General features: G+C 32.6%; 1 protein-coding gene across 3 annotated transcripts; it reads right to left on the bottom strand.

Moving 5' to 3' along the window:
• Nucleotides 1-351: 351 nt before the first annotated feature.
• Nucleotides 352-26,405, bottom strand: LOC106052516 (uncharacterized). 3 transcript variants are annotated; one of them, XM_056011055.1, is made up of 16 exons: nt 26,268-26,400; nt 25,921-25,997; nt 22,807-23,097; nt 22,186-22,279; nt 21,747-21,826; nt 19,174-19,283; nt 14,288-14,533; nt 12,436-12,584; nt 11,130-11,228; nt 10,626-10,741; nt 9,214-9,342; nt 6,111-6,364; nt 4,626-4,712; nt 3,783-4,116; nt 3,476-3,621; nt 352-2,691 (listed from the first exon to the last, which is right to left on the bottom strand). In XM_056011055.1, the coding sequence occupies exons 3-16, from the start codon at nt 22,985-22,987 to the stop codon at nt 2,074-2,076; spliced, it is 2,643 nt and encodes an 880-aa protein (XP_055867030.1). In that variant the 5' UTR covers nt 22,988-23,097; nt 25,921-25,997; nt 26,268-26,400; the 3' UTR covers nt 352-2,073. The 3 variants fall into 3 exon arrangements, with proteins under 3 accessions (XP_055867030.1, XP_055867031.1, XP_055867029.1); XM_056011056.1 differs by lacking the exon at nt 25,921-25,997 and having other exon boundaries at nt 26,268-26,405; XM_056011054.1 differs by lacking the exon at nt 26,268-26,400 and having other exon boundaries at nt 25,921-26,088.

The following is a 26,405-nucleotide window of genomic DNA, read 5'->3' as shown; positions in this document are numbered from 1 at the left end:
TCTTGAGATCTCCATAGAAAATTCCACTGCTCCTTTACCTGTTACTTCTGGATAGAATAACATGGGAGGCAGAAATTTAAAAAGCTGGATCTTGGATATGTATGTACCACATTAACAAAAACTTAGAACCTCAGGGCCAGTCATCTATTAAAACAAACAAAAAAATGGCACCATTGTCATTTTCTTGGGAACAAGGTTTTACAGATGTTAATACCAATCAAGCTGAAATCATTTTATTTTTTTTTAGCACCAATGAAGAGTGGTGGTCAAATACATAATATTAAACTTATTAGAAATGCAACAGTTTAAAAACTTGAGCTACAGCTAATATATATACATAAACACAAGGCATGAGTATCTTTTTTATTTTATTTTTCTTGACAGTTATTAGTAGAAAGTACCGTATATACATTTTTTTCAAAAATTATATAAAAAAAAAACATTGACAAGTAAAAAATATTTTTTTGGCTGCACTCTATAATCTTTACTATCTCAAAGGAAATCTTTTACAAACAGATTATTCAACAATGTTAAAATAAAAGCTCAATTAGAATAATCAGTATTCATAAAATGTTGATTTAAGAAAAAAAGTGAAAACAGGAGTTTCAACTTGGGAGTTAGTCAAAAGCATAGATTTGTATATTTAAAAAAAAGGATTATGGAAGTATACAAAATCTAATAAAATCTTTTTTTTTAACTGGTACTAATATTGATTAAGAATAAAACACATATCAACCACAATAAATAACAACTAACATAGGATAAATACAGAACTGAATGGCAGCTCAAGCACACTTCCATATGGCAAGAAGTTTTACATGTAATGTACAGCTGATAATTATGAACCTTGAACAAACACAAATTTATTTTTTTTAAAACTCACAATACAAAGAAAACCGAAAGGTTGCCAAATAATATTTTTTCACTCTTATTTTTATTAACATTGCAAAGCCAAAAACAAACTTTTAATCCAAATCATCATTCTTCTGTAAACAGTTGTTTGACTTTTAAGTTTCAAACATTCCTTCAGAAAATGAGATTATTATGTATAATACCAAACCTCCTCCTGGATGGCAGGAGATAATGTGATGAGTTCAAACTCAGAAACATTGATAACAATTAAAGTCCATTTCAGATTAGCAGATATCATTAATTGTCAGAAGCAGAGTGTTACGGACACATGGCACACAGGGTTTTAGTTGACAGGTATGTGATTTAGCCTACTCACAGGGGCAAGTGACTACAGTTTTTAGTTAGCAGCTGATCAAGCCTATTCACAGGGGCAAGCAAGGACATAAATATTTTAGTAAGCGTCTGATTTAGCCTAGTCACAGGGGCAAGAAATTATACAAATATTTTAGTTTGCAGGTGACGTAACCTACTCACAGGGGTAAGCAAGCACATAATGATTTTAGTATGCAGCTGATTAAGCCTAATCAAAGAAAGTACATACAACTTTTAGTTGGCAGGTGATTTAGACCGATCCCAACTGAATCTTTTAAAACACATTCTGAATTTCTCATGCAATTAATTGCTGGTGGGCTTAAGTCAACATACACAAATGGTGTATTTATCTATTTATTTATATTACAGATTTACAACTCATTTTTGACGCTAAAAGAATATATTCTTGTAAAACTGTTATTAAGTAGTTTCCTTTAAACACTATTGGGTGGGTTGAATTACTTTAAACAATTTTCATTTTTAAAATTACAAAAGCTTATAAAATACAGACATTCCTTCAAAGAAGAAACATTTCTAATATGTTTGTAGAATATTAAAAGAAAAGTATGGTTCAAATTTTCCTATCCACTGAATTGAGAGGCTTTAGATCAAGTTGAAAATGTGACTCACATATAGATGTTAAGTTAGCAGAATTGATATGTAAGTCTATTAATATCTCAGTGGATTGGAATGACACTCATATAAAAGACAGAATTTGAATTTGTACATAAAAATTTTTTTTTGTTGGTTGCTGTATTGAGATATTTGTTTAAAAGCTTGTAATTAAGTTATACAAAATGTTCCAGAATATACGTCTGTCATTAGGGATCTCACAGCTTCCTAAATGACTCAAGGCAAGACTAAAATTAACTGTGATGTACAGCGAGAAGCACACATAAGTATGTAGGCCTTGTCCCACTGATCCAACTTATGAAGGGCCACTAACTCTTCTGGTTGGCAGTATTTGCACACACAATTCTCAGTATTGCAGTATCCACAGACTTCATTTTTTAATCTGTCCAAGCATTCGGTATGATCATCGCTGTCCACTTCAGGGTCATGTTTCTCTGAATCTGATAAATGAAGCTGCTTATCAGCTACAGGGGAGTCCATTGTTCCATTCAAGTGGTCACAATTTTCATACAGAAGGTCATCTGGTAATGAGTGACCTTTTCTATAGTTACCATGAACATGGGTGGAAATTCTAATTTTGTCACTTTTAGGCTCATTGGGTTGAACGTCTGCAGTGCTGAGTGTCCTTGACCTTTTCTTAACAGCCCCATCCTTTAAAAAGCAGGTACAGAATTCTGGCCCCTGTCTGAGTAACTCGTCCCTTTTTCTCTTAATCTCTTTGGCAAATGGCAACCTTTTCATGGGAACTCTGGGCCCGTGGTCACCTTTTATAATCCCTTCATTGATTTCTGTATATTTTGTTAACTTCCTAGCACTTGGGATACCAACAACCACCTATAGATGTCAAAAGAAAAATGTTTTAAATTCTAATATATAGTTTAGTTGTTAAAATAAATAAACACCACTTGACTAAGCGATCTCAATGAATGTTTGAATACTGCTGTGAACATTATCTCACAATGAATAACAAACGCTTGCAAGCACAATGAAAGCCAACAGATATAACAAACCAAATTTGCCATGCAACAGACAAAATATATTCAATAATTATAATGTGCACATTTTTTCTGATTACCTCACTCCCCACATTTACTCATAAGAATGATGCTGATATTATAAGCTGAGCTCTAAGGTGTCAAAGAAATTGAAAAATTAAAATGATTAATTTGATAATTAACCTTTGTTTTCGCTTTTTATTGTCAGTGAACACTCTTAAAGTAACAAAATCACAACACAGAAGATAAAAAAAAAAAGCATACAACTGAATGAAATATATGAATACACATAAAATAACCAATTTATAACAAGCTTAGAAATAACAGATATAAATACTTATTGTTTGTTCCATTTGCCAAGACATACTCACATAAAGATTTTCTTTCAAAGAACACTTTGAGCAAGGATTGGGTTGAATGAATTTAAAATTATTATCAAAGTGAAACTTCTAACAGTCCTGTTTAAAAGAAAGATCTGTAAACTAAAACTTGCTCTACCATTTTCAGGTAGGGGATAAAGTTTTGTTGTTTTTGTTTTAAACAGATCTAAAAGATCTCACATTTCATTTCAAAAACATTTATTTGCTGGGACAACACTTCTAGACTACTGTGACTCCACTTACCTTGTACTCCAGCCCATGTACAGATCCTATTGGACACATTGCAAATGTTTGACCTGCCACATTTTTCTCTGGTGTAAAGGTCATGGCTCCTTCAACTTTCAGTGGTATCTGCCTGTCTAAAAGTGTTTGACAAAAAGGACCAGATCCTGGAGAGAAAGGGAGCTCATTATATTTTTAAAAAAAATGAATCTATAAAGAGTTCCTTCTCTTGATATTCTTTCTTTTTAAAGATGTGTTACTTTATAAACCAACTAAGTTTAAAGATACTGGCTACTAGTATAAGCGTGTAGCTGTCAATGGTACATACCTAAAAACATCATGTTAGAATGAAGTGCTTCTCGAGATATGGCCCAGTATCCTCTGTTTGTGTAGTGGTGCCAGGACCTGGGCATTGACACTGCTAGAACAGCATCATTGAAGTGCAGACGGCAGCCTTCAACTTTGCTTTGACTGGCAGCATCACTTTGGGCCCCGTCATGAGAAGGCAATGACATCTTCAGGTTCAAAGTGTTCAATAAAAAATCTGACAACAGCTCAGCACAGCGCACACAGTCATAGGGCTGGACATCAGGGCTGCCATGCTTGGAGTGAATGATAAAGTAAGGAGGCGGCCCATCTGTAGGTAACCCAGCCTTAGAACTCTGGGGGAGAGATTATAAGCTAGATTTAAATTGGAAATAAAATAATGTCAAGAAACTAAAAGAAAGATACAGTTGTGGAAATGTTCTTAGTTCTTCATTCGGAAGATAAATTATGCAGTCAGATTTAAGTGTAGTGAGCATCCAATGTTTTTGAAAATGTGCTAAAGTTTAAAATGTAACCATACATACAAATAATATAGTAACATTCTTACCAAGTGCAAGATACTGAGAGGGCCTGGAGGATAACATAAATAACCAGGCATAGAAAGTTGATAGGGGTTTCTTATACTATCTACCTAAACTAGCAGGGCAATAAAAGTGGCCCAGTTTTTCACATGCATGTGGTTAGAAAGAGGAAAAATTTATCAAATATTTTTTTTTTGTTGGAACAGAACAGAGTAAAAAAAACACCTACTTAACAATTGTATCATTATTAAGTTTCGACTGGACTAAATGGAATATGATAATTATTTAGCTGTAATTTATTATTCCTACACAGTGCTACTCACATCAAGGTGATACAGCAATCTACGCTCCGTCCTGTTATCTACTATTCTCAGAACCCTTTGGACTGATGGTGGACACCTCAGTATTGACTTAAAAAAAAACAACAGAGAAATATTAGCATAGTAGCAAAAACAAACATCACAATCAAACTAAAAAAACAAAAATTAAATGGAAAACCGTTCTTTGATTAAGTTGAAATTATTGATATTCAGGTTGAGTTTAATGGAAGATGAAGGTTTTCACATTTTGTACAAAGGCTGATTGATTTTTTTAAAAAGAGTTACAGTTTATCAATCACATTGCAGCACAGTGGTTTAGTAATGAAGTGCTTGGCTTTCATTAGCTGGGTTAGTCACAAGGGCCGGTCCTACAGATTGCGGGGCCCTATGCGAAACGGATTGCGCTGGGCCCAGTCTGGGTAGGGATAAGGATAATAAGTGAAAATTAAGATTTTGTATTAGAAAATAAATTTGTCTTTGCATTTTATTCATACTTTACTAAGTACAAAATCACGGTCACATTAATTTTACGAGCCATCTACAGTAGATAGTATTTTTCCAATAAAAAGTCGATTAACATTCAGATCTTTCTTTTTGATTTACTATCGACTACCAAAATATCGCTTTTGATTTTTTGTTAAGAGATGGATTTAGATCTATACTTATAGGCCTGTGACTATTAAAGTAAATTAAGTATTTGAACTTCTTGTTTTGGTTAAAATTCGACTTATAATTACATTTTTATTAAATGAAAGCTGACAATGCCGTGTTTTTTTTTCATTGCGCGTAGAATTGGCATTTTCCATTTTGAATGACACCCCGAAATGACAATTTTGTGTTTTTAAGGAGATTTACATGAGTTTTCAGAAGATTTTAATAATTTCAGGAGATTTTCATGACTTTTTGGAATATTTTGCAATTTTAGGAGAATAAGTTAAAATGGTTTAATTTAATAATTTACACCTAGAATTCGCGCGGGCCTATAAAAGTGCAGGAATCCACTGTGGCCACATAGGTTGCAGTGGCCTAAGAAAGGCCCTGTTGGTCACAACAAGGGTAAATTAATGATATTTACCCACAGACTCTAATTTTTCAGTTGTATTTTTAACTATTGTTTTATGCAAAAGAATTATAGAATTAGTCTTCTACTATTTGCTGATATCCAACATAGTTGGGGGAAAAAAAAAGTCAAGTAAAGAGTACAAGGGTTAAATGGTGATAATTGGCTAGCTATGCTGAAGATAGAGCAAACTTCTGACCATGGCTAAATTTTGATCCTTGCTTAACTTTTAGCCAATTAGGGGATCATGGATTTATCTTTTACTTTAAGCAAATATTCATCTCTAATTCTTTAACCTTTTTTTTTTGTTTCAAATGATTATCTATTGTATCTAATTACTAAGCTAGACAAACTCAGAATACAAAGCATTTTAAACACAAAAAAACTAAGAGAATAGAAATATGAAAAGCCTAGTCTGGACCACCTACTAAAAGTTCCTGACTTTCAAAACCCTCTGGTCGACATTCTGGCAACATGCCAGCACACCAAATGTGGCTGTGAGGGAACTGTTTCATTAAAATTGTGATCAGCTTAGCTGTTTCAGGGAGCCATGTGACTTCATCAATCAGAAACATAGGTCTAATTGTTGGGTCTTGCTTTTTGATATTTGCAACCTCTCTCTCTATGTCCTGCTCATTCTCAGCAAGGTCAATGTCTATCCTCATGGCTTTGTTCATCTTACCTGGTCAGAAAAAAAAATGTAGGTACTGGTTGTACAAAATTATTCAAATTAGCAACACAAGACGACAGAGCTTCAAAATGTCAAACCATTCTGTTTTTAGTTCACAATCTTATCTAGGGTGGTATGCAGCCAGCACAATGACCATTAGATTATACTCTCACCAATTACTATTAAGTGTGCATATTAGCATTGGGATATTAATAAACAAGAGAACAAAATTTTTAGCCTGTACTGGTAAATGCCCAATTTGGCAGCTAGTCATTGATATGCTGAGGAAAGAATTTGTTATCATTACAAGAAGTAAATTATTTTTTTCATCAAGACAAATATAACTAACAAAATATCTATTCTTCATGTTGGAAAAAATAAGGGTCAATCTTAATATTTCACAAAATCATGAATACTGCTATGATGACAAAATTCTAAACATACCAAACATTACAGATATGCATAGGATAAGGATAGGAATCTTTAAGCAAAGTGAACTCAAATAACTCTCCTAAGAGACAATGTGTAAGGTTACTAGGTAAATGCAAGCCAGTGAAAACTTTTTCTTACAACAATTTTTTTAGTTTTGCTTTGTTATGAAGGCTAATATTTGTAAAGTAGCTATCTGCCTTTACTAGAAATGCTGCTATAAATAATAATATATTTTGTTGGACTGCAATGATAAAATAATAGCCGAGATGCATTTTTCCACTATTACCCATTTTTTACATATGATATATTGAGATATTTCAAGTTGTAAATACAGGTACAGGGCTCCTTATTAAAGCTTATAATGTTTTTATATTATCAAAAATGAGCAACTAAAATTTAGCATGCTTACTTATCACTAGTAAAACAATAAATCTCATGCAGTTAACTCATTTGAAAAGAAAACAAAAAGGCAGCATAATTGTGGACCTGAGATTATCAATGTGCAATCTGCCAGGCATTTTTCATTTAAACTACCCTTAATATCTACTGAATGCATATTCTTTCTAATCAATATTAAAGGTACAATTAAAACATTTGGCCAAATCTAATTAATATAATTAAGAAAATAAAAAAAATAAATACACACGTTGGTAAAAATGTTAATGTCATAAACTTTCTTGACCTATCTGTGACAGGCTCAATAATTCAAATACTAATAAACAAGAACAACAAAAGAGCAATGATTATAACAATAAATATGTAAAAAGCTGCAAGAAATATTCTAAACAAAAAGACGCATATCATTTTTTTTTCTCCCTCTCAGACTTCAATTAGACTTCAGACTAATGTGAAGACAGAACATCATTCTATCACTTGATTTAAACTATGACAAGCATGCATGCAACACCATCAACAACAATGTTATATTGACCACAACAATTATGCATCGGACCTTTCAATGCTTTCAGTTTAACACAAAATTGAACATTCTTAATTAAATGTATCTCCTCTGTGACTTGTTAGAACAACTACCCAGGTACAGGAGACCAAAAAAAGCAGAAGTGACTATCAAAACCTTTATCTGCCAAACCCTTTCTCTTTTCACAATGAGGCTGATTATAAATTAAGTATTTTTTCTAAACAAAAGCCTAAAGACTAGTCATTTACATTAGTGGACAAAAACTCAAAGTGAATGTTTTAGACTTTTCTATGTATGTTACAATGTGGCAATAGTTCTACACAACTTTCTGAGAAGAAAGATAGCATATAAAATTGGCTTGATTTGCCAATTTTAATCTTACTATCCATGCACAATTCATAAACGATAAAAAAAAAAATCTAGATAAGGAAGTTTTTGCATTAAATAATAAAAATTGATCCTATATCTTTAAAAACTGACGTATTGCTTAGAGACACTTTTGATGACTATCTATTTCTTCCACATTATTACTGCTATGGGACCAGTTAAAAAAAACAATATCACAAATGGGATAGGTGTGTTGATTTTTAAGAACGTCAACAAAGGTTAAACTGAAAACATTAAAGTCACCATAATATCACAAACATCCAACTATAATGCTACTTACTCAGTCCTACTATTTCAAACTCTCCAGTATAAGACCTAACACACAAAACAAACAATTAGTGCATTATAGTTATCAATATATTAAATTAACTGGTACACCAAATTTACATCTTCCTTTACAAGAGGGGAACATTTGAAAAAGGCGAATGCCCTTAATTGAGCTGTCTAGTAAATAGGTTTTTTTTTTCCATGAAAAGTTTACTCAACTAAAAAGATGTAAACAGGAACCTTTAATAGTAACCAATTTTCTCTCTTTTTTTTTTTTTTAATCTCAAACTATGAAACCTAAATGTCTTGTTAATTCTGAATGAACTATAACTAAATAAGGGGCCATGTTTTTAAAGCACACTGTAACTGCTCTTAACTTCACTTCCTAACTCAATACATAGACACCAGAGTATCAATAGCAAGAGCTAAGACACATTCATTTAAATTATCATTGTACAAAGTTATTGTTAAATATTTGCTCAAGTGTAAAATGCTTAAGAGGTATTTAGAAGAGAAACAGTACACTTGTAAAAGGGAGCAGTGGTGACCTACAGAAGAGAAACAGTACACTTGTAAAAAGGAGCAGTGGTGATCTACAGAAGAGAAACAGTACACTTGTAAAAAGGAGCAGTGGTGATCTACAGAAGAGAAACAGTACACTTGTAAAAAGGAGCAGTGGTGACCTACAGAAGAGAAACAGTACACTTGTAAAAAGGAGCAGTGGTGACCTACAGAAGAGAAACAGTACACTTGTAAAAAGGAGCAGTGGTGACCTACAGAAGAGAAACAGTACACTTGTAAAAAGGAGCAGTGGTGACCTAGAGAAATCAAAGGCTGGGCAACATTTTTAACCTACATTTTTTATTGTCCGTATTTTCAATAGTTTTGTTAATAGTGCTCTCCATCACGTGGCCGACAGTTCGACCTTTTGACCCAAGCCTAGTGTTCAGAATGGCAACTGGATGCTTTCGCAACCACTGGTGACCTGAGCAAGAGAAGAAAACAACTAAAAGTTTCAAGGTAATATAAAAGCAATACAAATACATTCACAAAAATGAAACTAAAATATCCAATAACAAAATGTGTATGATCTATTTAAAAAAAAAACTGAAACAAAAAGTATTAAAAGAATATTACATAAAAGAGCTACAAGCATTTAAAAAAAAAAAAAGCTAACACCAGAATACGTTTTTTTTTTAAATGCCATATCAATCACAATAATAATTTTTTTTTTTAACTAAACAAGTACAACAACAAAACACAAAGTAAAATGCAACAACAAAAATTTATATAAAAGACAAAAGCCTTATCAAATCTTTTTTTTTAGATAGTAGAGATACCTCATTCAGACCTCACAATCTATATTGCATATGATGTAAAGGTCATATGTTTTTATGACTGAAAGTTAACAAGGGTGTCTTGTGGCCAGCTTCTACTTTGCCCAACTAATGTCAGGCACCCATTAGAGTTGGGTGGACTCTGGTGTACTCAGAATCAGGAAATCAAAATCCCAGTTTTCACTGAAATTCAAACATGAGACCCCCTCTGTTCAGAAGCCAAGCACTTTACCAGTAAGCCACTACAACAGCGGTTCTCAACCTTTTAAGCTCGGTGACCCCTTTTTACAAACCCCCACTCTGCCGCACCCCCCCCCTCCCCCCCCCCCCCCCACACCCATACAGCAATAGAAGAATAGACAAAAACAATCCATATTTTCAATGGTCTTAGGCGACCCCTGGCAAATCATCAATCGACCCCCAAGGGGTTGAGAACCATTGCACTACAAGGTAGAGGGTTCCCAAATAGATCATGGCACAGTTAAACTTCAAACTGGCATTGAATACTTAGAAATAACCCTGGTGCTAACCAAAAATTAAGTTGAGTAAATGACACATTAAATTCCCAACAAAAAAATCCTAGCATTCAAAAGGATTCAAACTCCAGATCTTCTTTTCAGAGCCTATTGCTTTGCCACTGGACTACCAGGCCTAACGGTAAGAGTAAAACTGATATTTATTAACTTTGCTAACATAATTCAATAAATAATCTTTCTTTTTTTTTTTTTCAAAACATATTGGACAAGTGCCTAGTTTCACAAGTAAAACACCCCATATATATATATATATATATATATATATATATATATATATATATATATATATATATATATATATATATATATATATATATAAATATATATATATATATATATATTACACTCTACTGAGCCCACTATACATAAACAAAATTCAAACTCCTTGGTTTTACCCTTTAAAGACAAGAGCAGGGTCTTTCCAGAGCCTGCGGGTCCCCAGACATAGAAATACTTTTCTTGACGTTTTAACAACTCAGCTTGTTGACCTGAGAGCAGAACTTGAGTAAACCTACAAAAACATCAAACATCCAATGAGTTAGCATTGGGACAATCTACATTAATTAATTAATCAACATTTATCTATTATCATTATAAATATGGTTTGAGAAGCTACCAGAAAAAAAAACCCACACTTTGTTATTATGAACTGGAAAAAGTAAGCACTTCTCAAGACAAACTTCTGAATTGGTATATTTTGGTTTACTGATATATCAAATAATGTTCTAGGTATTTTGTTTTTTCTAGAAAGAAATAAAAAACTTTGAGGATGTTCATACATTTTGATGTGTGTGTTTATGTGAGTGTGTGTGCTTTCATAACTATATTAATTCACTAGATCTATGAGACATTTGTAAATAATTTTTGGAGTTGTTTTTTTTAACTGGTAACAGAATTACCTATTTCCTGTTTCCCATGCAGCATCATTAAGGTTTCTGACCTCCATTCTTGGTTGGCTGGATGTCCAGACACTTACAGTGGACAATAGACCAACAGTTCTGGATTTCAAAGAAAAAAAAAGGTTACTATGATAGAGACAAGATTTTTTTTTAAATTTTATTTTAATAATTCATGCATTCTTCATGTCTGAATGTAAGTATTTAAGTCATGTAAAGCTTTTCAAATATAATAGCAGAGGTTCCCAGTCTATTTATTTAGTTGAGATGCCAATCTTAAAAAAAAAAGGAAGACCAACGCAAAGGAAAGATGATGATGATGGTGGGCTACTGTGGTACATTTCCCATTACTTTAAAGATTTACTGTTAGGTGCAAAATTCATTTCTAGTAATAAGTGATATATGAATATGATGAGGTTAATGTAGGCTAAAATTTGTATCACCCTTAAGCAAAAAAACAACCTTATTAATTATGATCCTTTTCCCTTTGGGTTTCTTTCAACTGACTTATACTAATGTGCTTTTAAGAAAACTTAAACTCAACACAAAAGAATTAAAAACATGTCCACTAATAAAAATCACTTCTATGAGATATTTTACCCAACGTTGAAATGCCCATGTACCATATTGATACTAATAATAATAGTAATAATAATTACAACAATGCTCATAATTCAATCACACTGTGTGCTTCACAAGGAACCCTGCACTGTCAGGAAACAACTCTGTTTAGTTGCCCCCCATCATTTAAAAAAAAAAATACAGGATAAAGGCCTTCTTACCTCCATAAATGTAAAACTTAAAGCACCATTGAATTCAAACTATCAACATGTTTACCATTTTTAAGAACAATATAATAACCAATTAAATCAAAATATACCTTGATGAAGTTATGGTAATCTGCATAATTTATAATTATTTCTATTATTTTATGCCTATTTTGTTTTGGCCTAAGCTTAACAATATGTGATGGGTAAATAATATTAGCCCCATTTTATATTTTACAGTATGTTTATTGAAAACACATGAGATATCGAAAAATTAATACTTTTAATTATGCAAGCACCAACTAAAATTAGTACATCCTAATTTTTTTTTTAAAGCTCAAACTGTTTCAGAAATGAGTCACTGAGAAAAAATGATAAATATGAACTAAGTAAAAAAACAACAATGTATTTGCAGACTAAAAGCTTAGGATAAATTTAGTTGATATCTTTGGTGGAAGGGGATTAGAATAAATGAAATAATGTCTGAATAGCAATGAGAGGATAGGCTCATGTAGTATACTAAGTCACGGTCATGTGCTAACCTGTAAGCTATTTGCTTCATAACATTCAAAGTGATGCCTGTTTTTTTAGAAAAATTTTCACACCACCAATCTTTCAAAGCCTTTGGACATTTGAAATGCTCTTGACACAGAAAATGTATCTTTAATTGAAGATCGGAATTGCTGATTTTCTTAGGAAAAAAATCAAATTATACAAGGCAATTAATATAAACACATTTGTAATTCCATTTAAAACTATAGTAATATAAATTCAGAGTATGCTAGAAGTGTTTTCTCTCAGTTTCTAGCATTGACATACCTAGGGTGTTTGACACAGAGTGTGGCAGCTACATTTGATAACTTTGATGCCCATTCTCATACCCCACCTTTACCATCAACCAACTGTGACTGAGAGCACAGTGAAGTCCGCCAGTGCAATCAGGAGCGAAGCCAAGAGTTTTCCAAATGAGCTGCACCAAAGCATTGTATTTGTGTTTACAGCACACAAATTCACCATAGAAACAGGCAGCACAGCCAATACTGATATGCGGGGAACATTTAAAGCACATGTAGATAATGTATGTTTAGTAATGGGCTTTATCCTTGTAAAATCAATGTCCTGCTATTCTAAACACTTGTAGTGGATCTTGTTTTGATCATGCAAAAGAAATCAGTAGAAAGATGGTGGGACAAGCAGAAAAAATTTGATCACTCAGACAGTAGAGAAATTTCTGTTAAAGACTAATTTCATTTCATCAATAACGATGCAAGTACAATTTTTCATGCCTTGAAATTTAAAAAAAAATGTCTTCTCGCCTGTAAGTGATGCACATTCCGCAGTTAGAGAAACACAATCATATTTAGCCCTTAAGTACTAGAAATCAATTAGAGAATATTGTTATAACCCTGCTCCCGTGTTGACATTGATAGCATGCGCACCATTCAGCACGAGGAAGAGAGGACTGTTTTAGTGATCTGCAAGTTATGGGAGTCTGAGCAGTCAGGGACTAAGAGCGGTCTTTCTGCTACCAGTGAACTGTATTGAAGACCTGTAACGACACTGGGAAGTGTGTCAGTGGTCTGTACTAATGTTTGGGTAGGAAAACACTCCTTGTGAATTGATAGCTGAAGTTCATGTCTGTGTGTTTTATAACTGTAAATAAATACATCATCTATTATTACTTCCTTTCCTTGAGTGCTTGCCTTAGATTTATAACAATATATACATATAGATTTATAACAATATATACATATAGATTTATAACAATATATACATATAGATTTATAACAATATATACATATAGATTTATAACAATATATACATATAGATTTATAACAATATATACATATAGATTTATAACAATATATACATATAGATTTATAACAATATATACATATAGATTTATAACAATATATACATATAGATTTATAACAATATATACATATAGATTTATAACAATATATACATATAGATTTATAACAATATATATGTACAAGAAACAAATGTCCTTTCTGGCTGGTAAAACAAACACTGATTTTATTAAAATTTGCAACCAGCTCGTAATGAGTTTTAAAAATTGCCTAATTAGTGAGCCATAAATTTGTCATGGTTGATCGCAAATAGTTTTTTATTTGAGATAGGATAGGGGCATGGTCTTTTTACATGAAGACTGATAAATCTGGATCCATGACTCAAAATGTTAACAAAAAATGGGGGAACTTTGAGCCTCTCACCATCTGATACCCTGTGCTGTCTGCAGCACCCGCAAATTGCTAGGTATGCCTTTGGATTCTTGTTTTTAACACAATACATGAAAAACCTTATCTCAGCCCATGAAGAAAATTATTATAAAAAAAAAATTAGAATCAAGAAATAATTTATAAAATAACATACTTCCCCCAGACTTGTGCATTTTTCAGTCCATTTTTGTACAGCCAAATCCAAAAAGGATCTACTCAGATTTGGCAGTGCAACCACCTTGGTGATTTGTTGCTTTTGAATTTTAAGGTCCCCCATGACATGAAGCATTACTTTAACATCTCTCTCTAACTGTTCCACAGCCTTCATCACAGCTCTCTCAATATTTGAAATATACTTCTCACAATCAGCTTCTGCATTCTTTGGAATGTTGTAGCCTACCTGTAAGTTAGTGTTAGAAGTTTAATGGAAACTTTTAAACATTCAAGAGTTAATGAAGATGAGGGAACTGAGCGCCCCCCCCCCCCATTTTTATCTAAACGTCTAAATGGGCTGGCAGTGTTGCATAGAGGACTAATTTTTGATCCCTTAACTCATACCTCAATAGCAAACATGGAGTTAAAAATCCTTTCAAAATCAATTAACATCTGATTTATTTAACCTTTAGCACTGACTTAAATTGCTTTTATCCATCAAAGGAACAGACAGCCAAAGAGTCCACAGAATAATGGTGGCTAGAAGAAGAAATATAAATGTCAGATGTTTTGTACTTAAACCTTCTGGAGGTAAGAAGGTAAAACAGCTGGCAGGGTTCTTATTTGTAACAATATCTGAATGTATTCCACAAAGCCAGGCAGCTATCTTCACATGACTTATAACACATAAACAAATTGCTAGACAGCTATGTCCTTCCTATAACATGTTCTGTCTCTGATTTGAGATCTATTCTCCTAGAAATGAGACAACATTTTGGCAGCCAAACTGACTAGCCATCTTGCTGAAAATGCTCAAGAGGAATGGTCTGACAAGATAAAATAACACTGTCATATTACTTTGTTAAATACTAAATAAATTGGTAAAAAAAGGTATTTAAACAAATGTTAATTCACTGACATGCACAGACTTACTCAACAGCTCAAGCAAAGGAAATGGCATTTAATCCAATTCTATTTTCAAGAATATGATGACTGATATCAGATAACAAAGAAAGACTTAAGGCCAAAGCAAAGTTTTTCTATTTCTTAGAAGTAAATATTTTCTACTGGAACAGCAGAAGTCAAAGACAAGGGCTTTAACACCTAGACTTCACATATATATAAATATTTAGGAAACATTGCATTAAATGTAAAAATAAACAAGGTTACAAAGACAGTTTGTGTGGAAACACAAACTTAAAATCGGCCCCCGAAGTGGTCCACCCAGGCAGGCTTCAATATTTTCAGAAAGAACATCCAAATGAAATTATATCAAAGACAAATGAGAGATAAGAATGGAGAAACAAGATTGACAGATCTTGTGTAGTGCCCCAATGGTGCTGCAGATCAAGGGATAGGTGCAAGTGAATGCAAAGTTAGATGTGAACCTGGCCTAATTAGTTCCCCTCTCAGACCTTGTGGCCTATAGGGCAGATGATGTAAAGTTCATCTGTTTTTGTGGCCTACGGTTAACGAGGGTGTCATGTAGCCAGCACTACGACCAACCGCCTTTACTTTTCCCCAACTAATGTCAGGTACCCATTAGAGCTGGGTAGACTCAGAGGCGCCCAAGGATTCCGAAGTTAAAAATCCCAGTCTTCACCAGGATTCGAACCCGGGACCCTCAGTTCGGAGGCTAAGTGCTTTATCGAGCCTCTCCTGGACTTTATATAATGTAATTGTTTTGAAAAGGCTTCATCTGTTGTTTGAATTCTCAAAACAAATTCTATAATTAAAAAATGTTCAAGAAAATGAAGTTTGTAAAATTACTATTCGTTTTAAATTAGGTCTAACTTATAATGCATACTAATTAGCTTTTTCTCTTTAAAAAACTGCTTGCATAACTGATTTTAAAAATTAGATTTTTCACTTTCAGGAAAAAAAAAAGTAACCATTGCATCAGAACTTTGAATGGTCTAAAATATTGTGATGTCGGATTTTCAATATCGTTCATAGTTTACGAGATCTCCAAGTCTTCGAACCCGGGACCCTCGGTTGGAAGCTAAGCGCTTTACCGAGCCTCTCCTGGACTTTTACATAATGTAATTGTTTTGAAAAAGCTTCATCTGTTATTTGAATTCTCAAAACATATACTTTGAAAAAATGTTCAAGAAAATGAAGTTTATAAGATTACTATTCGTTTTAAATTAGGTCTAACTTATAAAACTTTAAAAAACTGCTTGCTTAACTGATTTTAAAAATTAGATTTTTCGCTTTCAGGAAAAAAAAAAGTAGCTGTTGCATCAGAACTTTGAATGGTCTAAAATATTGTGATGTCGGATTTTCAATATCTTTTCTAGTTTACGAGATCTAAACGGGACAGACGGACAGACATTTCGCACAAAACTAAAAGCGTCTTTTCCCCTTTCGGGGGCCGCTAAAAATTATTACAGCTTTAAGATTTTGAAGGGGGAAGAGCCACACATTGGGACTCAATAGATGGCAGTAAAAAAATGAATTAAATGTCATTTGAATTTAACCCTCTATTCACTAAAATAAATACTTTCATCCGCATCTACATGATTAGGCATTGTCAATGACAATGTGTATTCTCTTTTATCTACAAGTGAAATATTTTGTTGTTTTTGGACCTCTTCATGGTCTTAGTATTGATTGGGCAGACTTCATGAGTTTGGTTTTCCCCCTACTTAGGTATGATATAATTTTCTTGAATAATATTCTTTTTTTTTTTAAATGTCAGTTTTCTTTGTTCCCTGTCCATCTGCCACTTTTTGATATTTTATAGGGGAATTAGCTAGCATTGAGCTGTTTATCAATGTATCTGTATCAGTCTGATGAGCGCATTGGGCCAGTGTTATGGCTGAAATACTGTACTTAAGTGTGACATGTTAGCACTGTGATTGGCTTGTGAGACAGCAATATGCTAAATATTTAATTGTAGCCTTGGTTCATATCATCAATATTTGTAATAATAACTCATATCCTCAATGTTTGCAACACTGAATGCCACCACCATTGTTTTCATTTCAGTATGCTGTACATTTTATCCCATTAAATATTTTCTATGTTTGTAAAATGTTTTACATGTTTAGGATGTTCCTTCAGAGTTGAAGATAATCCACTTCCTACTCCAAACCTCCCATAGGAAGACGAGGAATGGCAGCAGGCATATGAACCCATAACCAACGAGACAACCGTGCATACCCCATGACCAGGCAAGTTAGTCAGCTCATTATGTCCTAGGACCAAGTAAACAAGCCAAGGCTTAAAAACAACCTTGACTAATATCACTGACAACATGTTGAGAAACAATGCTAAAATTCAGCATTATACAACAAGTGTCGCAACAATTGAATTAGTCATATAATTAAATTAGTTCACATTTTAATAGCACTGATTTCATCAATAGGTGATGACATCATTCGCGCTATTTTATTTCTTGTGTAGTAGAAGCTGCTCTCCCCTTGTCGCTTCTTCATAATTGTTTTTTATGACGTAAATTGTTTCTTCTTGATCGTTTGGTTCTTACATTCCATCTTGCGCTGTAGAGCCACGCGGTATTTTGTGAGGGCTTGAATTCTCCTTGTGCTTATGTTACTGGACAGCCTTAGCGTTTGCCTTGGATATGTTCTTAGATTATTTGACCCGTTTAGGGTGAGTTTTTTTCACATTATAAAGTTATTTTAATGTGGATTTGATCATATTCGTATTTTTTATTAGATAAGAGGATTAGAAGAATCTTTTATTTGCCTTTCTATAGGGTCTCAGTGTCAGGTTTTCAGTTTCAGTCTCAGTCTCAAGTTTTCTGAGTTTTTCGTCTCAGGTTTTGGGACTGAAGTTCGAGTCTGAGGTTCCAGATTGGGGGGTTCTATATCTAGACTTGGTGTGATGTGAAGTTGTGATTTGAACTTAACTCTTCATCGTGGTGAACATTCATCTTGGTTAGAAGATAGAACTACTTATGTTGGCACTGGTGATTGCAGGATCTTTGTCTTGAAATGGATCATTGAAGAGAATATTATTCTCTTATAAATACTATTTAAGTATTAAAAATTGACCCATATTATACTATATCATACTATATATATATACGTGTATTCATATTATTATCATTATTCATATATTCTATCATGGTATTAAATTTATAATTTAATTTAAATCATCATACACATCGTTTATTAGTTTATGTACAACTGGGTGTGTATGGTGTGTCTGTCAAGATGAGCTTGGGCCTAAAATTAATACAAGTTATAAAGTAATTATAACATATACACATTGTAATTTACATTACAACTTAATACTTAATTAATTCAACTAAGTCCTGACAGTTTATGGGGGCTTGTCTCGATCATTTGATAAGAATTTTGGGGCTCGTTTCTGTAAATGTCATAGTATATTTTTTCAGATTCTAGACACCTGTTGGTGATACTGTGATTGTACCTTGTTTACTCAGGATAAGCACTGCATTTTTTTGTGTGAGATTTTATCATATTGTTATTGAGAACATTGTATTTTGTATGTAAAATATTTCTTTTATAAACATTAAAATGATATATTTTTGTTGCATGTCAAACTGAGTTGAATTGGTGGACCTATACTGTCACCACTACTCTATCTTCTTGTTGCTGAGGCAGAGTCTATCTTCGCAGGAGAAAGCAAAGCTAAGTGTATTTTTTTTAGTTGCTACTAATATATCTTGTGCTCTGGTTAATTTTTCTGATTTTGCCTTTGTAACTTAAATTGTTTGGAGATTCTAAAGATGGAGACTAGGTTTCCCGTTAATTCACAATTTATAGCAGATGGGCAAGCATAGGGGTATGCAGGGTATACTTGTGATTTATTTAGTGAAGCTTTACATTCAGGCATAAGCTAAGCACACAATAAGTCACTCAAATATATATATATGCTATCAAGCAATATACTTACAGCTTTAGTTTGCACAAGTAATATCCCAGCCTCTTGGTGCAAAATTAAAATATCCAATTCTCCTCTAGATGCTACATCTTTAGGAAGATTCAATAATTGGCCATTCAGCTCTAAAAGAAATACAAATTTTGTTTTTTTGACAATTTTAATAACTCTAAATTATTTTCAAATGGAAAAAACAAATAAACAAAAACTAAAGATAAACACAATTAAGGCCTAATTAGAATGTAGTAAGTAAAGTTTCCCTTGCAGTCCATAGGAAAGATGACGTTAAGTTTATCTGTGGGTCAAGGTTATTAAGAGTGTCAAGTGGCCAGATCAATGAACAACTTCCATTTATTTTTCCAACAAATTTCGCATACTCAGGGATGTCTTCAAAATCTCAAAGTTCAAATACTAGTCAGGGACTTGAACTCCTGACTCCTTAGTTTTGAAGCCAAGCACTCTATCACTTGACCACCACATCTCTTAGTCAGAAAGTCAGAACAAGCAGGACAATTATTCAAGAGTTCAAAACCACCGTTCCAAGCTAGAGATGCTAAGGCTTTCCACATTATTGCACAATAAGGATTCTTATTCTTTTGCAGTATTTTAAAGAGTTACACATGAAATGTTAAGCTAGGATGTATGCATGTAGTAGTATACAACCATGCATTCCTGATAAACTCCACAATTCTTTTAGGTATCTTTACAGGAAAAAACAAATTTTAACTTTGATTCAGTCATTTAGCACTTTTATTTCAATTTATTCAATTAGTATGTAGATAAAAAAAGAAAAATATAAAAATACTTTAAAAAAAAAAAGATTATATTAAGTTAACTGTATCAATGAGTTTGAATCAGTCAAGTAATTACATTTCTAAAAGATTTAGACTTACATCAATAAATATGTACAATTAGAAATATTTTTACCAATTGTTTCTGGTTTAGCGCAATTTCATGATTTTAGCTTTCTCAATGAGCTATGATCCTATAACTTTCTGGAGCAGTTGAGAAAAAAAAAGGGGGAGGGAGAAAGAATGGGATATCTGGGTGGATTTTACCTTAATTGGTTTTTACAAAAATTTAAAAAAAATAAAAAGGGAACCACCTGAATTTGAACTTATGACTCAAGCCTCCTCAAGTCAGCATACTAACCACTTTGCTAGTAAGGTACTTATGACTAGAAAAGATTGTATAGTTATGTATTGCTTGTTTCAATTTAAAGAGGCAACCTATAAAGGGGACTAATTCAGCTATTACCACCACTTCAGTCAAGTACTATTTCTTTCCCTCATTCAAGACACCTAACAAAATAATTAATTACCAATAGTTAATTAATTGGTTACAGTGATTCCCATCTTGTCATGTAAAAACAAAATAATTGTGCCATATTTCAGCTTGATCCAAGATAGGGTGTCAGAGAAATAAAAAACATTTTTAACCCTCTTAAGACGGAGCATTTTAGCATGTCTTGTGCAAAAAAGACGGAGCACTATTTCCAGCCTTAACACTTCTCTTACAAAAAATTCCTAACAAATAAACTAATTACTTTACATACACAAAACTATATATATTATTGAAAAGGAATGAATGAACTAATTTAATCTTATGGAATTTATTTGAAATATTAACATTTATTAAAATAAGCCAAGCTAATTTGCATAATTTATGCGCATAAAATTCCTACCAATTTTTAACAAAACAGAACAGAATTATAAAGGTAAGAGTTTTTTTAAGAAGTTTTAGGCTTGAATAGGCCCTAATACATATATATTTAGGGAAAAAAGGTACATTGAGACCCTGCAGACACTTCTATCACATTATTTTACTATTTTTCTCCCCCCCCCCCCCCCCCCCAAGGTACCATGGAAACAAACACCTTCATTATTGTCACAAAGACAGTCACCCATTTATGACCCAGGGATCGTTATTGAGCTGTTTGTTGGTCAGAAAGTTGGCATCATATTTATTAGTCTCCCTGACAAATGTTTGAACTAAATTGATAGTAAAAAGAGCATAAAACAGCCTATTGGGTGCTAATCCCTTGGTTCTCAAATGGGTCTTCTCTATCCAGCTACCCACCCTTACCTCTAAACCATGTTTCCAAGAATAGACATCGTCAACACATACTAGACCTAGATCTAGTATCAGTGTAAACTTAGATCTAAAGCTTTACTCAATTCTGCTCTTATTTTTATTAGGGCTATCATAGTTTTAATAAAATCAGAGTCAGTGATTTAGCTTTCATCAATATCAATGGCTGACATGTTAAAATTTTCACCTCTCACTAGCTTACTTCAAAATATCAATTTAAAAAAATTATCGTGTTAAAACAGCAAAGGAAGCCGCCATTACAGTCTACTAATGTGTAAAAATAGTAAGAACTAATCTGATTGGCTGATACAAACACTGGCTAGTCAATCATCACGGCCGATATATAGGACGGTTCGTCTTTTTCGCCAAATAGCCTTGGGCCAATATATCGGCCAGGTCGTATTAAGAAGGTTAACGTAAGCTCAAGCAACAAAAACAAACAAACAAAAAAACAGTACCATTCATTCCAGTAGGATTCACAGGCTTGGTAGACTTACCTCCTAACTGTAGCGAGTAAATCTTGTTCAGGTAATTGTCATATTCAAAGTTGGAAACAATAAACATAGCAGAGGTTTCTCTATGAATAGAAACATATGAGATTATATATATATATATATAATTATAATTATGTATGTGGGTGTGTATGAAATGTAGTTAATATTTGAATGATGATTAAATGAGAAATTTTTTAACGACTTAAAAAAACATCTTATTTAAGCTAAATTTAATATCAAATATCATTTCAAATGTACATTATTATAGTAATATACAATTTATTAATATTATAGATGTATTTTTTTGTTGAGAAAGTTAAGTTATTATTGTTTAAGAAAATATTATCAATATATGCTAAATATAATAAGTTGAATCTTTATATTTTTTTTATGTGTACATTACACGTTTATTAAATGTAATGATACAAAAAATGGTAATTACTTTGCTTCAACCAGGTTATTACTCAAGTTTTCAAAAGTACCACAAACGATATTTTCCGCACAATTTGTCTCTTGATCAGTTTCTTGAGGCGTCACTGAGGGCAGCAGTGTGGGCATAAAATTAATTACTTTTTATCATTGTAATTAATATATAACTATATATATTTAACTATAATATTTTTAGAAAACTAAATTAAAGCTCTATTTTTTTTTACAATATTTGATTTCACTTATTTTTTTTGCTAAAATCTATTTAGTGTACAAGTTAAACTGAATGGAGCAATTAGCATTAATATAGTAAAGGTCATTGGTCTTAAGCAAGGGTCCTTCGAACTTCAAAGATATTTATAATAACATGCATCTGTTTCTGTTGACTAAGATTGTCAAGGGTAAAGTCTGCTTAGCATAACCAAACTTGTTTACTTTCTCCAACAGACACTAATTATGACTAATATTAAAAGTGATGGAATCAGGGACATTCTAAAATCTGAATACAAGAACCTCAGACTAGAATCTAAAATCTGTTTTCCGTTGCCAAAATAGTAGATAAGCCCTCTACAACATGACTCCATAAATCTGGCCAAGTGCAAATTCTAATTTATTTGTTCCATCCTATACTCACCCACAATTTTGCAATTACAGCCCGAGTTAACAGGTTTGGTTACCATGCAATTGAATTTTACAGGTGGAACTCTCCAAGTGACTTGACCGATTTTTTTGTAAAACTTTTCTCCTTCTTGATGAATCCTATCCCAATAATTAAGCTCTTTGCCATCTGCATAGAATTTTAAATTTTCAGCCATGTTTTGAAGATGTTGCTTAGATGACCTATAAAAAAATAACTTCTCTTTATGAAGACAAGCGTCTTTTTTTCATTGTTATACCTTTTGCCAATAATTATCTCTTGATCAGCCTGTAAATGTAAATATGCAAGTTAGACAATTAACATTTAGATTTTAGATCTAGATCAAATTTAATTATAAATATTTTAAAGAATCATTGCATATTAAACATCTAGATCTACTGATGAACCACTAAAGCTATGTCTGTCCTTAAATTAATGACACTGAAAAAGTAATTTATTAAGAATAATTATAGAAATCCATCTTTGCTAAGCTATCAATCAAAGAATTCTTTTGGATAATCATGATGATCACTGGTAAGGATTAAATAGATCTCTAAGTAGAGACTTAAGTCTAGATCTCCTATATTTCTAGACCTTGATCTAGTAAAAATAAAGGTAGATCTAGTCATAACATAAAGACTACTAGAACTACTACTTAGATACTAGTTATTACATGATCCTTGTGATGATCACATATGCCGGGGATTATATTATCAAACTTGACAATTCAATGAAATGAAGAAAGAAACATCTCTCTGTATTTTCTTCAAACTTCTTTAATAACTTCTTCAACTTTCACATCAAATTAATTTCTTAATTCAATAACAACTTGACACTTCATAAATAAAACTTAAAGATACATAAAACTTCACTTAGTATAACTTCAACTTCAACTACTAAAACTTTACTTAATGGACCCGCTAATATCACAAAACTTATTACTAATCGAGGACTGAGCGAGGACCCCGTCTAACTGACTTTCCCTCAATATATACCTTTCTTAATCGTATGTTCCAGAATCATGGAACCTTCTCAGATAATTATTTTAGTAACTTTGACCTTCTGCTGACGTGTGCTATTTTTTTCCTTAACCCCTTTCTTTGATTGGATACCTAAAATTAACTTGTTTACGCTGGACACTTGCACTGGTTTGAACTCGAGCTTCTAGAAAGTGGTCGAAATAGGTCACAGACTCGACTCGTGACAATCCTAGACAGTCTAGTTAAGGCTTAAAAGTTAAGGCAAGTCGCTAGGGTCTATAAAGAATATAAAATATAATATATATATGTCTATTGACTATAATCTATATATATAGATTTATTATATTATAATTATAGTCTCGATATACCCAAAACATACGCACGAGTCCTCTTCGTAGATTTCTCCTTGGCGTTCAATACCATACAGCCACATCTAATGATAAACAAACTGAGTAACTTAAATGTAAGACCTTACTTACAAGCATGGGTTCTAAACTTTTTAACCCAATGCCCCCAGTATGTTGAAGTCAACAACACCAAATCCTCAACTTGAGTACTATGTACGGATGCTCCACAAGGTTGTGTACTTTCTCCTGTACTGTACACTCTTTACACTAATGACATAAGAAGCATCTATGACTCAGTTAAACTCATTAAATTCGCTGATGATACTGCCATAGTCGGTCTTATTTCAGGAGACGAAACTCAGTATCGAAGCTTGATAGAAGAGTTTACAAACTGGTGCACCGACAACTTTCTAGAACTGAATGTCACAAAACTAAAGAACTTATAACAGATTTCAAAGAAAAAACAAACTATACGTGAACTGCAAATAAACACTACATCTATAGAACAAGTAAAGGCATATAAAAATCTAGGCGTTATCATCAACAACAAGCTGTCATGGGAAGACCACCTTGGAAATCTGACAAAGAAAACAGCCCAGCGACTCTTTTTTCTATACAAACTCAATAGCTTTAAACTAAACAAGAAGATCCTTGAGACTTTTACGGCGCGACTATACAAAATCTGCTAACATACGGAATAACTTGTTGGCAAGGCAACGCCTCAGCTAAACTGTTGCGACGTCCAGAAAACATCATAAAAAAAGCATAAAAAATTACACTCACAACATTACCACATTTAAAGAAACTTTTTGAACAAAAGTGCCTAAGAAAAATCAAAAAAATCTTGGAAGACAACAGCTAACCGCTCCATCAGAACTACGTCAGATTGTTGCGAAGTGGGTGACTGCTGTCAATCAAAACAAGAACAGAGCGGTACAAAAACTCGTTCGTACCTCACTCTGTCAGACTCTATCACCGCCACTCATTGATCAGGGAACATGAAAAGCACCAAGATACCTGTGTGTAGTCGCTGAATGAACTCATTTATGTTGTGTCTGTTGTATTTATGTGTATTTTTCTGTTGTGTTGTCTTTATATGAGAAAAGAGTCCTTGTAATCACAACAATTTCCGTAAGGATCAATAAAGCAGTCTTAATCAGTAATTATCTAGATTCTCTATAGATACTAATCTAGACCTAGACAGTGTAGCCTAATCTTTAAATCTATTGACTAGATAGACTCTAGATACTAGACTATGTCTACAGAATTATAGAATATAGATCTAACTATAATACTCAACTTATAGAGTCTACTAGACTCTTGATAGAGAGCTGTATCTCTACTATAAAAAAAAAAGTAACTTATCATGACTAATGACTAGTCTAATCACTGACTAACGATAAATATTAAAAGGTAATAGTAATGTCTACTAATGTAATACTAATAGTCTAAACGTCACTCTAGAGATCGGATCTAGAATAATCTAGAATAGTAAATAGTTAAGTTAGTTACATAGGATGATGGTAGCTGCTAAGTAGCATCTGATCGTCTGATGATATCATGATTATAATGATAATAGTAAATTCTGTAATACTAATAATTATTTTTGTTTTTCATTAATTATAGATCTAATAATAAATAATATAGATTATAGATCTATTTATTATATTTAATAATTAATAAATAATTATAATTTATATTAATTATTAGTACTTTACTATTTATTATAGAATCTAGAGAATAAAAAATAGAGTTAAGTCTAAGATTAATTAGAAGTTCCTTACAACAATGGCTGTAATATGTCTAGATCTATAATCATTGTGTTTGAACAGCTGCAAATATTGCGTAATTTCCCAACAATCTAAAAGTATAATTTAGTTCATTAGAACTTAGCGCATGCAACTCTTGAAAGAAAAAAAAAGTTTTCTAAAAGTTTTGTTCTAAAAATAAACCCGGATAAACCTGTAGTCTGTAGGCAAGGCACTCATGACATCTTAAAAGTTAAATCATATAATTTTTGTTTAATCCCAAGAATGTCTGTTTCAAAAGTCCCAAGATTTAAACCAGAAACTTCAATAAATTTATATTGAAATAATGAAATTAAATCAATAAAAAAAAATAAAGCATCGACTTAGTCTTATGTAGATCTATCTAGAGTTCTAAAATATATTTCCATCTGATTCTCTGTAGCATGTGAAAGTTTATCTCTGTTCTCCATGCTATGCCCCTTGTTCAGAATAGATCTAGCTAGATCTACAGCTAGATCTAT

This window comes from Biomphalaria glabrata, chromosome 14, assembly GCF_947242115.1.
Source record: "Biomphalaria glabrata chromosome 14, xgBioGlab47.1, whole genome shotgun sequence".
NCBI classification, from domain to species: domain Eukaryota; kingdom Metazoa; phylum Mollusca; class Gastropoda; family Planorbidae; genus Biomphalaria; species Biomphalaria glabrata.
The sequence above is the reverse complement of the archived record's forward strand: the minus strand, read 5'-3'. Positions and strand labels throughout refer to the sequence as shown.

What these genes read in the sequence shown, in the direction of transcription:
- LOC106052516 (XM_056011056.1), bottom strand. Translation starts at nt 22,987, where the DNA reads ATGGCTGAAAATTTAAAATTCTATGCAGATGGCAAAGAGCTTAATTAT. An exon ending in TTACTCGCTACAGTTAGGAG is followed by an intron (nt 19,284 to 21,746) that starts GTAAGTCTACCA and finishes TATTTCTTTTAG; the next exon opens with AGCTGAATGGCCAATTATTG. An exon ending in TTCTAACATGATGTTTTTAG is followed by an intron (nt 3,622 to 3,782) that starts GTATGTACCATT and finishes CTTTCTCTCCAG; the next exon opens with GATCTGGTCCTTTTTGTCAA.